The sequence below is a fragment of the Hyperoodon ampullatus genome (genome assembly GCF_949752795.1).
Source record: "Hyperoodon ampullatus genome assembly, chromosome: 2".
Taxonomy (NCBI): Eukaryota; Metazoa; Chordata; class Mammalia; order Artiodactyla; family Ziphiidae; genus Hyperoodon; species Hyperoodon ampullatus.
The window spans coordinates 22,191,090-22,203,357 of record NC_136915.1 but is presented as its reverse complement, the minus strand read 5'-3'; the positions used below and the strand labels follow the sequence as shown (position 1 = coordinate 22,203,357).

The 12,268-nt window shown below is 55.6% G+C and overlaps 1 protein-coding gene across 1 annotated transcript in view; it reads left to right on the top strand.

Annotated features, from left to right (window-relative positions):
* Positions 1 to 7,276, top strand: part of SLC9A1 (solute carrier family 9 member A1) — a gene marked incomplete at its 3' end in the record, with an annotated part of 48,105 nt that extends 40,829 nt beyond the window's left edge. The window contains exons 4-12 of the mRNA XM_079726817.1: positions 82 to 299; positions 1,263 to 1,465; positions 3,401 to 3,490; positions 3,965 to 4,035; positions 4,154 to 4,327; positions 4,560 to 4,674; positions 4,827 to 4,928; positions 6,247 to 6,319; positions 6,936 to 7,276. Of these exons, the coding sequence (XP_079582943.1) occupies positions 82 to 299; positions 1,263 to 1,465; positions 3,401 to 3,490; positions 3,965 to 4,035; positions 4,154 to 4,327; positions 4,560 to 4,674; positions 4,827 to 4,928; positions 6,247 to 6,319; positions 6,936 to 7,276 (1,387 nt within the window). The remainder of the gene's footprint in view (positions 1 to 81; positions 300 to 1,262; positions 1,466 to 3,400; positions 3,491 to 3,964; positions 4,036 to 4,153; positions 4,328 to 4,559; positions 4,675 to 4,826; positions 4,929 to 6,246; positions 6,320 to 6,935) is intronic.
* Positions 7,277 to 12,268: the final 4,992 nt, after the last annotated feature.

Sequence of the window (12,268 nt, the reverse complement as noted above, 5' to 3'; positions counted from 1 at the left end):
TCCGCCTCCCTGGCAGTGGAGGCGCTTTGGGAGGGTGCAGCTCAAATTTGAACCCCGAACCCCACGCTTCCCTGACCCCAGACTCATTGCCTCGGGAGTGGTGATGCGCCCCTACGTGGAGGCCAACATCTCCCACAAGTCCCACACGACCATCAAGTATTTCCTAAAGATGTGGAGCAGTGTCAGCGAGACCCTCATCTTCATCTTCCTCGGCGTCTCCACCGTGGCCGGCTCCCACCACTGGAACTGGACCTTTGTCATCAGCACCCTGCTCTTCTGCCTCATCGCCCGAGTGCTGGGTGAGGTCCCGGGCCCGAGCCAGGGGAGGTGTGTGTGCGTGGTGGGGGTGGGTGCTGTGTGTGTGTGTGTGTGAGAAGTGCGCTGGGTGGAGAGGCTGGGGTTGGCTCCTGGCTGGGCTTCCCCACTCTTGCTGTCTGCAGTGCTGAGGCCATAATGGGCCCTTGAGGGGAGAGGGACGTGCTTGAGGTGCATCCGTGATCTCTGGGGAGACAGTCATGGTGTGCCAGTGGAGGGGCCTCAGGAGCCCTGTGATTCTGAGCCTGTCGGTGTCTGGGGAGGGGACCGAGGCCCACAGAGCCAGGTCTGTGAGTGTCTGGACTTTAGCACTTTCAAAGCTGCCTGCAGTTCCTCCCAACCTCTGCTGCCAGCCTGGGGTGCACATGGGGACCAGGCCTTAGGCCCTTGGGTGCTGCTTCACCTGCCAGGCACACATTACCTCAGTGACTGCATGGCTTCCCCGCTCTGGATCTCACCTCCTCTCTGCAGTTAGGTCTGGGCGTCGCATTTACTTGCTGCACTGTCTTAAAACCCCTTTAATCCTGGGCCTCATCCTGCAGAAATTCTGGTTCTGTGGGTTGAGATTGGACTCTGAACTCTGCATTTTTAAATAACTTTTTATTACAGAAGATTTCAAACACACAGAAAAGTAGATCCATGTACCCATTATATTTAATAGGTATCAACTTGTGGCCATCTCTTTTCCCATCCCCGTCCTGACCTCCAGCCACTGGAGGCCTCTGTAATGTCTCTAAAATATATCCAGACTGAGGGACCCCCTTAAACTGAAGATCCACCCAGCTCTTGGATTGAGGGATCTGGAGCATCCTGGGCTGAGGGACCTGAGAAATGAGTGAGCTGGGTGGGCCTACTAGTGGAGGCTTCCTCCAGACAGAGAAGTCTCTCTGCTGCGGAAGCCAGGAGGGCCTGGGACAGCCTGACCCCTCTCTTCCCCTCCCCGGCAGGTGTGCTGGGCCTGACCTGGTTCATCAACAAGTTCCGCATCGTGAAGCTGACCCCCAAGGACCAGTTCATCATTGCCTACGGGGGCCTGCGAGGGGCCATCGCCTTCTCCCTGGGCTACCTCCTGGACAAGAAGCACTTTCCCATGTGTGACCTGTTCCTCACGGCCATCATCACCGTCATCTTCTTCACCGTCTTTGTGCAGGTGCTGGACAGGGTGGAGCAGCCCTGCCTGGGGACCCTGACTCTACCAGGAAAGAGGAAGCACATGACCCAAGAGGAGGCCCATGGGTTCTAGTCCCAGCTCCACTGATAACTAGTGCAGTTATCACAGGGACAAGCCACTCCCCCTTTCTGGGCCCCAGTGTCCTAAATTGTAAAGGGAGAGTTGTGATCATGCGTCATTGAAAAGTGACCAATCAGAATGTAAAGTAACCAGACTGCTGCCTAGTTTAGTTGGGAATCCAGATAGCATTAAGAGGAGTGGGTCCAGTCAACAGGCCCATGATGCTCAGTGTAGGGGCTTAAGGAAGTGGTTTAATGTCTTAGGATCTTAGTTCCTGCATCTGTAAAATGGGAATAATAGCGCAACATGGGGAACTGGAAAGGTCCCTGAGCTGGCCAGCAGGAGGTCTGGAGTTAGCCAGAGCTCTGCTGTTGTCAGTCTGACCCCAGGAAAGACTCTCCTCCTGTCTCTGGGTCTCAGATCCCCATCTGTGAAGTGAGGAGACTGAACTGGATGATCCTGAAGAATCCTTCCAGCCTGCTGGCTGTGATTTCTGTGCATTTAAACAACCCAGACTTAGCTGAGAGCCTCACTGCCCTCAGAGTCCCCAAGGAAGCCCAGCCTGAGATGATGTAAATTGCTTTTCCTTATCTGACCTGTGATCTTGGGCAAGTGAGAAACACCCTGTCTGGGCCTCTGTTCCTCTACCATCCCCTCCATCTTTCCTGGACACTAAACCTGGCCAGGCCCTAGATGGGAAACATCATTGCCTTCTTGGGAAAAAACAGTAGAGAGGAAACTTCTGGGGCTGGACTTGTTTTCTGTCCTTTAAAAGGAGAGGGGACTGCCTCTTTTGTCATCTTGCCCTGCTTCCATCTTCAAAAATATTTTATCACCTTGACTTTGCAGTTGTATATGCTAATGGTTTACCAAGCCCTTTTTTAAAAATATAAATTTATTTATTTATTTATTTATTTTTGGCTGCATTGGGTCTTAGTTGCTGCACGTGGGCTTTTCTCTAGTTGCAGCTAGTGGGGGCTACTCTTCGTTGTGGTGCGCGGGCTCTCATTGTGGTGGCTTCTGTTGTTACGGAGCACAGGCTCTAGGCACACAGGCTTCAGTAGTGGCTTGCAGGCTCTAGAGTGCAGGCTCAGTAGTTGTGTCGCACGGGCTTAGTTGCTCCGTGGCATGTGGGATCTTCCCAGACCAGAGCTTGAACCTGTATCCCCTGCATTGGCAGGCGGATTCTCAACCACTGCACCACCAGGGAAGCCCTACCAAGCCCATTTTTAATGAAAGCAGCTTTGAGGTAGGGACCTCCCTGCCTGAGTTTGAATCCAGCTTTACTACTTCTGTGAGACCTTAGGAAGTTACTTAACCTCTTTGAGTCTCAGTTTTCTCATCTGTAAAATGAGGATAATGAATGGGCTTACCTCTTAGGGTCATTGTGGGTATTGAAGTGCTAATCCTAGTAAAACACAATTGGTCCTGGTACATGGCAAGTGTGCAGTTAAATTAGTTGCTGCTGCTCTTACTAGGTCCTCCTGGGTGGCAGTCCTGCAAGGGGGCAGAGCAGAGGTGGTCCTCCCTGTTAGCCAGGCCTGACTTCCCTGGGGTGACAGAACGCATCTGTGGTGGAGCTCATGCTTGAACCCAGGCCCTCTGACCTCTGACCTGGGCTAGATGCCTGTGTATGAGTCACTCGGCTGGATGGGCTGTGAAACCGCTGGCTGTGTCTTTGGGAAGGAGCGGGCCTTAAGGACCTGCTTTATATAAGTGCTGCTGGGAGGCTGGGAGATGGGGGACCTCAGAGCAGAGGGCATCCCAGACTCAGGGACCCTGGGGTGGGGGACCTCTGTGGCCTCCCTGCCAGAGTAGCAGAGCTACAGTGCCTGACACCCACCTGCCCTCCAGGGCATGACCATTCGGCCCCTGGTAGACCTTCTGGCTGTGAAGAAAAAGCAAGAAACGAAGCGCTCTATCAACGAGGAGATCCACACTCAGGTACTGGAAGCTGGGCCTAGGCCCTGTGTTGCAGGAGGAGGCTCCGGAAGCTGGGGAGCAGCTAGGCTTCGCGTCCATGCCCTCAGTCAGCCCCTCCTCCCTCATCCCAGTGCCCAGGTGGTCCTTCAGCCTCCTGAGGTCACCAGGTCACACAATAGGGAGGTGTGGTATGAGCAGCCGAGAACTTGAGGAAGGGGCGTCACGCAATCTCTGCCTCTGCAGAAACCTATCCCAGGCATCGGCACAAGTGGGTTCAGAGAAGGGGTCTCAGCCCGGCCCCAGTGGCCAGAGGGCTTGAGGTTTCCCTGGGGTTCAGGATGAGTGAGGTATAGGTGCCACCTCCTGGCTGGTCCTGGAACTATAGGGCTGCGCTGAGCAGGGCTGCACTAGGGTGGAAGGGGGGCGCCCATTCAGAAGTCTTGGTAGGGGAGGAGCCCAGTAGTAAGGCTTGACCTGGCCCTGGGCCCGTTTCAGTTCCTGGACCACCTTCTGACAGGCATCGAGGACATCTGTGGCCACTACGGCCACCACCACTGGAAGGACAAGTAGGTGGCAGGCCTTGTGGGCAGGAGGGTGGGGAGGGGCAGGTAAGGGTCTCCCGGGGCCTGGGCATCAACCCTTCCCAGGAGGTGGCTTCATCCATGTCCTCCCTCCTCCCACCAGGCTCAATCGGTTTAATAAGAAGTATGTGAAGAAGTGTCTGATAGCTGGCGAGCGCTCCAAGGAGCCCCAGCTTATCGCTTTCTACCACAAGATGGAGATGAAGCAGGCTATCGAGCTGGTGGAAAGTGGGGGCATGGGCAAGATCCCCTCTGCCGTCTCCACCGTCTCCATGCAGTGAGTGCTAGTGGCCAACCCTGGCAGCCTCTGCAGGCACACTGACCCCTCGACACCCACCTGGAGCAGGCCCCCTGGGGCATCCTACCGGGGTGGGCGGGAGAGCTGCAGGGCCACACTGAGGACCTGAGGCTTGCCCCCCCACCCCAGCCATCCTCGGGGGACCCTTCTGGCCCAGCCCAGCAGGCCCCAGGGTCCCAGGAGTTTTCTCATCTGTGCCCCGTTATCCCAGGAACATCCACCCCAAGTCCCTGCCTGCCGAGCGCATCCTTCCAGCACTGTCCAAGGACAAGGAAGAGGAGATCCGCAAAATCCTGAGGAATAACTTGCAGAAGACCAGGCAGCGGGTGAGGAACTGCTCCCCACCCGGCCCCCCTACAGCAGAGGAGCCCCTCCGCCCGCTCCCTGCCCCAGCCCCGCGCCACACGCCCAGAGCCACCCAGCCCCTCCAGGCCCGGCTTCTGGGGCCTGCCCTGCCTGGCAACTGTTCGTCCCACAGCTGCGGTCCTACAACAGACACACGCTGGTGGCAGACCCCTACGAGGAGGCCTGGAACCAGATGCTGCTCCAGAGACAGAAGGCCCGGCAGCTGGAGCAGAAGGTGTGTCCGGGACTGGAGCTGGCTCCCACCTTTCTCCGGGAGCCTGGGTTCTTCCTCTTCCTGCACCGCCACCACCAGGCCCTTTTGGAGATAGAGCCACTTGGATCTGATTTTTTGGCCTCCTCCACTTGTTTCAAAGACTGAGCCCCAGGGCGGGTTCCAGAAAGCTGCCTTCTCTCCCCCTTCCCCACTCAGAGCAGCAAAGAGGCCCCCTTCCCCATTGTGTCCTCAGGCATCAGAGCTAGAAGAGTCTGCCCCTGTGCTCTAACCCCTCATTTTCTAGTGAGAAAACTAAGGCTCAGGGGAAAGGGACCTGTCCAGAATCACAAAGCAAGGCACACACGCCTTCATTCATTTGTTCAGGAAGCATTGGTGGAGCGGTTCCTAAGTGCCAAGCAGCAGAGTATCCTCTGTGAATCTGGTGGTGAATTGGCCCAGTCCCTCCCTTACAGAGCTTCTCATGCAGTAGCCTGTGCAGGACAGGAAGTGCAAGGGGCCCTGAGCACCTTGAACAAGGAAGTGGTCAGGGTATGCTTAGGAATAAGAGCCACAGGTGAGGAAGTGTGGCAGAGGGAGGTCCAGGCGGAAGGAAGAAGCTGTGCATAAGTTCCTGACCACAGACTGAGGGGGCTCAGCTTTCCAGGAAGCTTGTTAATGGTGTAAGGGTTTGGGCTGTATTCCAAGGGCATGGAGAGTCATGAAGGAGGGTTCTAAGCAAGGGAACGACATGGGGAGCAGTGGGGGTGGCCCGGCTTAGGGCAGTGGCAGGGGGAGGAAAGGAGCAGGTAGATTCAAGGGACATTTAGGAGGTGGAAGCAGCAAGACTTGGTCACCAGACTGAGGTGGGACTGAGGGAAGAGGAAAAGGAGTCAGGGGTCACGTCTAGCCTTCCATTGGGGTAGTCGGGAGTGGTGGCTGAGAGAGGGGACACCGAGGAAGGAACAGCTTTTGAAGGAAGATAAGAAGCTGAGTTCACTTTCAGCGTGTCGCACTGAGATACCTGGGGGCCATCCAGGGCCCAGGTGACACTCCTGAGTTGACTCTCTGGGTCTGTACCTCAGGGGTAGGTGTGGGCTGGAGCTAGAGTCTGGGCAGGTGTCACCGTGGGAGAGGCGGGGCAGCGAGGGGGGTGTTCAAGGCCACCCCGGAGGTTGCAGAGCTTGACAGGAGGCTGGGCCAAGCCCTCAGGACCTAGCACTGGCCCGGGAAGACAGGGAGCGGGCACCCCAGACACACCAAAGGAGGGTGTGGCCACTGGCCTTGGGTGCCGTCCAGAGGGGCCGCCCATGCTCACCCCTGTCTGCTCTTCCTCTGTCAGATCAACAACTACCTGACGGTGCCGGCCCACAAGCTGGACTCGCCCACCATGTCGCGGGCCCGCATTGGCTCAGGTAAGGCAGGGTGTAGGGTGCTGGACGAGGGGCCTCAAGGCACACAGTGCCACCATCTCGAGGATGAGGCTCCAACAGGAACGGGCCTCAGAGAGCCCGCGGGGAGGACGGGCTGCTCCCTCCCTGACCTCCTCCCAAGCTCCTCCTACATCGGGTAGATTTGGGGGTTCACCAAAGGGGGCAGAAGAGTGGCCCTGCTGTCCTCCCCAGGGACAGAGCGCTCCACGTGGGGCTCATGCCGAGGAGCTGGGTGCCTGGCAGGGAGGCCGGAGGCGGCTGCACCATTGGGGTCACCAGCATGTGGGGAAAACAAGGGCAGGCCTTCCAGGACCCGGTGACTCAGGCCGGAGCCTGAATTCTTGGTCTGAGGAGGGGCTCCTACGGGAGCCCCAGGGCTGAGGAGGGGAGCACAGTCCTACCTCTCAGACCCCAGTCCGAGGGGAAGAAAAGCAATCTGCTGTGTTGACAGGGGCTTGGAAAGGCCCCTGTGGAGTGACTTGAAGCGTGCCAGGATTGCTGAGGTTCTGTAGGAGTCGCTGGCACGGGCTGAGGTGGGGCGCACGCTGGGCAGGGCTCAGGGGCAGAAGCCAGCTTGTGCCTGGCTCTCTGTCCCCAGACCCGCTGGCCTATGAGCCAAAGGCCGACTTGCCTGTGATCACCATCGACCCAGCCTCCCCGCAGTCGCCCGAGTCTGTGGACCTGGTGAACGAGGAGCTGAAGGGCAAGGTCTTGGGGCTGAGCCAGGATCCAGGAAGGGTGGCCGAGGAGGACCATGAGGACAACGACAGGGGCATCATGATGCGGACCAAGGAGCCCTCGTCCCCAGGCACCGACGACGTCTTCACCCCTGCGCCAAGTGACAGCCCCAGCTCCCAGAGGTTACAGCGCTGCCTCAGTGACCCAGGCCCCCATCCTGAGCCTGGGGAGGGAGAGCCTTTCATCCCCAAGGGCCAGTAGCACTGGGGCCAGCGGGCGGTGCCCGTCCCACCACAGACTCTCCCACCAGAGCAGGGGTCTGCTGGCGGGGCTCCCCTCGTCCTTCCCGACCTGGATTGGCCCTGCCCCTCCCCCTGTCGCATGGCAGCTGGGCCCACAGCCCCCACCGCAGCACGGCTCCCCCTGCCTCCTGGGAAGCGCCCTCCCTCCCAGCAGAACTGCCTTCCCAGTCCTTTGGCAGACCTGCTGGGCTGAGGCAAACCCTGCCCTTCCTGATCCAAGCTCTCTCCCATACCCAGACCAGGGCCTCTGAGTTTCCCAGACCTCGGAGGGCCCCCTCCCAATCTGTCACCCTCCTCATCGAAGTCAATCTTAGTTTCTAACCAAAGAGCCTCTGGCTCAGCCTTGGTCCCTCCTGGAAAGGGAAGGAGCCGAGGCCTCTGTTGGCCTAGGCCGGGCCCTCCATTAACAGCGTTAAGACTAGGGGACCAGGCATCTGACTGGGGGAGGGCAGTGACCCATGGCCGTCCCACCCTCCTCCTGCCAGCTCTGTCACCCTGGCCAGCCACCTGACCTGTCCTTACTCAGAGCTGCAGGCTGAGGGCATCTCTGAGCTCTGTGTGGAGCTGGGGCGCTTTGGACGATGATATGACTCAGCTCTCCAAACTGTGCTCCAGCGGGGACCACTGGGCCCTTCAGGGGCCACTGTCAGGGGCACCAGAAAGTGCTGCCTTTTTATCTGTTTTGTTTGTTCACACTTCCATGTATGATTCTATTTGCACAGAGGGCATTCCTGTTTTTAAAACATTTTTGAAAACCTCTAGCTGAACAGAGCTCCAGCCATCCTACTCTGGAGCATTACCCATCCTCATCTGTGCCTGTCTGCCCAACACTGTCCCCCAAAACAGTCCTCTGTCCCCAGGGCTCTGATTTCAGAAATGACCTCACCCGCTCACATACACACCCTAATCATGATTTTCTCTAACTCACAGATGCCGGGCCTCCTGGCACCTTCTTTCTCTTGGGCCTGACCCTCAGTTCCCGCTGGCCTATTCTTTCTCTCATCCCTCTCCCCTCCCCCATTGGCCCCTGGAACCTCTCTTGTAAGCACTGCACCCAGCTTGCTGTGGAGCCCCGTCCTCAGGGGAGGGGCCTCCCCTGAGCATCTCCCACCGGCCAGGGCTGGTGGGTGGGCTGAGTCCTGGGCCCCCAGAGGCCTTTGCTCACAGGCACACACTCCTACTCCCACTGCCACCATGGGCCAGGCCCAGGCCTACTGGTGTCTGTCCTTTTCCCGAGGGTACTCCTTTCCCCAGGATTGTGCAATAGTCAGAGCGTCCCCTTCCCAATGGACTGGGCAGTGGGTGCTCATCTGTCCCCCTCCTCTCCATGTAAGTGCTGTTTTGGGCAGGAGTCACCATGCAAGGGTGACATTGACAACCATGTTCAAAGCCACCACAGCTGCTGCCGCTCTGCTGCCTGTACAGAAGAAACCGAATCTTTTTCATATTCTAATAAATCCGTGTGAGTTTTTGATAGAGTCGAGGGCTACTCCCTGGGGACCAGGGACTTGTGGGAGGAGGGTGGCCCAGAGGCCCGAAGGACTTGGCTCAATGGCTGGCACAGAGAAACACTTAATCCATGTCAGGGGCTGGTGTGGTTATTACTGTGGGTCCAGTACCAGGAATACAGCTGTGAGCAAAGCAAGACGCTCCCTGCCTTCAGGTTCCTTCAGCCTCTGGGGAAGAGCAACATTAATCAGTACTGCCAGGAAAACCCGTGTGTGTGTGTGTGTGTGTGTGTGTGAGTGTGTGTGTGTGTGTGTGAGTGTGTGTGTGTGTGTGTGAGTGTGTGACAGTGAGGGGAGGAGGGGGTGACGAGGAGGACTTTCCTAAGTGATGGATAGAACTACAGGATGAGCTGAGGTTAACCAGATGGAGAAGGTTTCAGAGAGTGCCCGAATGTTCTAATTAGGAGCTGCATGTGGGAACACCCTAGGATCTGAGAAAAGGCTGATGTGGCTGGGCCAGAGAGTGACAGGAGGGGAGGCGAAGATGGGACCTTGCAGCCCACGGTCAAGATTTTGGTTTATACTAAGGGCAATGGAGAGGCTCTCCGCTGTAAAGTGGGGACAATAACCCCTGGGTGAGACGTATTCAGGAGTGAAATGGGCTCAGCACCAGTGCCCTGTGGGCTGAGTTCAGCTGAGGTTGGATCCCTGAGGTGCATTTTCAGGAGCTGACCGCCAGAGGGCAGTGAGGCCCTGGTACACACCCCTGGCACCCTTGGAACCTGCTTTGTGGAGGAAAGCATCTCCTTTGCCCAGACTGGGACCTGTGAACAGAGCTGGTTTGATCCATAAAATCTGAAGTGGTCCATGCCAAAAGGACCATACGGAGGGACCACACCATCCATTTCTGTATCAGTGTCCCAGGTAGAAACGGATGGTACACTCAAAGGGTTACTGAAGAGCCTTCAACTAAGGAAGTCTTTACAGAGGTAGGGGCAGGGTTAAGGGAACCTACCAGGGGTGGGACCCAGGGGGTTCACATTACAGGAAGCCGTTACAACTCCTAGACCTGAAGAGCAAAAGGAGGGAGTTGTTACTAGGGGGCGGGGTGGGGGGGAATGCCCTGCTGGGACTGCAGCCATGAGGAGCAGAACACAGCCTCTGCCAGACGGAGCCAGGGGATAAATATTCTGACTTTGATCCTGCTGGTGCCTCCCCTTGGTCAGACCCATCTGCAAGCCAAAAGCGGAGGCACCTGAGTGACTTCACTGAGTGTAGTCCACAGAGGTCAGCCTTCCAGGAATGGAACAAGGGGAGAGTGGATTTAGAGGGGAGACAGGGTATCCAAGCAGAGCAATTCCTTACCCCCTCCTCCCCCACCATTCACTCTTGTCCTTGTTAAACTCATATTCCTATTGCTTAATGGGTACAGAATTTGTTTGGGGTAATGAAAGAGTTTTGAAAATAGATCACGGTGATGGTTGCACAAATGCCACTGATTGTTCACTTTAAAATGGCTTGTTTCGGGCTTCCCTGGTGGCACAGTGGTTGAGAGTCCGCCTGCCGATGCAGGGGATACAGGTTCATGCCCTGGTCCGGGAAGATCTCACGTGCCGCGGAGCGGCTGGGCCCGTGAGCCATGGCCGCTGAGCCTAAGCGTCCGGAGCCTGTGCTCCGCAACGGGAGAGGCCACAACAGTGAGAGGCCCGAGTACCGCAAAAAAAAAAAGGCTTGTTTTATGTTATGTGAATTTCACCTCAATACTTAAAAAAAATTAAGGGGTAAAGAAAGCTCATCCCTAACAGGAAAAAAACAGTCTCATCAGCCACCATATCCTTGTCATCCTTCAGTCACACTCACCTGGAGCCTAACTTAGTCATCATCAAGGCTCTTTCAATCAGACAGCAGAGGGGGGATAATGTAATGTAAACATGTAGTAAACATGTAAACATCGCTCCAGCAGAAACCTGCTCCAGCCCCGCTTCTGTAGCTGGTCACGAGGTCACGCTGGTCATGAGGTTACGCTGGTCACGAGGCCTGAGTTAGTAGTCACGCCTTCTTCCTCCCACCCCTTCCATGCTCCTCTCACCAGCTGCCAGCACTTTGGCTAATCTGGTTCTTTACCAGGTGTGTGTGTGTGTCCTAAGTCTTTATTCCTACGCGATTCAGGTTCTTATTGGTCTTTGGTCTATTGGGTTGCCGTTTCCCACTGTTGTTATTAGACATGGGAGATCTGAGAGGTACCCAGTGAATCCTCTGGATTCCAGACATGGCCTTCCTGCCCGCCCTCCATTTTCCAGATTCATCACTCTGTCTGGTACAGTTGATGCCCACTCTGCCTTTTAGTTAAGCAACATACAGAGCTCAAAATGACCATAAGGAAGACTCTACTTCCAATTTCAAGGAACCGCATCTGTGTTGCCTGGAGAAAGTATTCCTCCCTTGGACACTAAGAACTCCAGACCCACTGAACACAAAGTTGAGTGATGGACAGCAAAAATTCCTCCAGGAGGGGCTTCCCTGCTGGCACAGTGGTTGAGAGTCCGCCTGCCGATGCAGGGGACATGGGTTCGTGCTCCGGTCCGGGAAGACCCACATGCCGCAGAGCGGCTGGGCCCGTGAACCATGGCTGCTGAGCCTGCGCATCCAGAGCCTGTGCTCCGCAACGGGAGAGGCCACAACAGTGAGAGGCCCGCGTATCGGGGAAAAAAAAAAAAAAAAAAATTCCTCCAGGAGGTTAATTGGAATAATAGTGAGAGGAGCCACCTCCACTTCCACCCCTTGGTCCCTGGGCCTCTGCATTCTGGCTGTGAGAGAGGTGGAGCCACTGATTTTATACTGCATCCTACACGTCAATAACCTAACCTTGAAGGCTGCTGTCTCCCAGCTGGCACTGAAGTTTTCTCTATCCAGTCAGCTGCTTTTGAGCGATGGGGCACATTGTGCGTCCAGTGCGTTCCATGGGTGAGACCATTGCTATGTGCCCTTCACCATAAAATGAAAATAGGCAATGTGTGGGATAGCATAGTGATGAATAAGCAAGTCCAAAAATGATGAGGCTGGCAGAAGCACTGCAGGCAGGGAAGCCAAGTCCGGAGCAGGAATCCATATTCATTACCATGAGGTCATAGATCCCTTACGAAGGAAGGGGACAATCAACCTACCAATAGGTAAGTAGCTGGTCCCCCTAGGGCAGTGGTTCTCAGATTTTTTAGGTCTCAGGATCCCTTTACACTCTTCAAAATTATTGAAAAACTATACTCTTAAAAATTGCAAAGGGTTTTTGTTTATACAGTTTATATCTATTTTACTGGATTAGAAATTAAAGCTTTAAACTATTTATTTAAAACTAATAAACCCATTACACAGCAACATAAATATAATATTTTAATGAAAAATAACTTTCAAAACAAAAATTGTGAGAAGAGTAGCATTATTTGACACGTTTGCAAATCTGTTTAGAGTCTGGCTTAATAAAAGAGAGCTAGATTCTCAGATCTGCT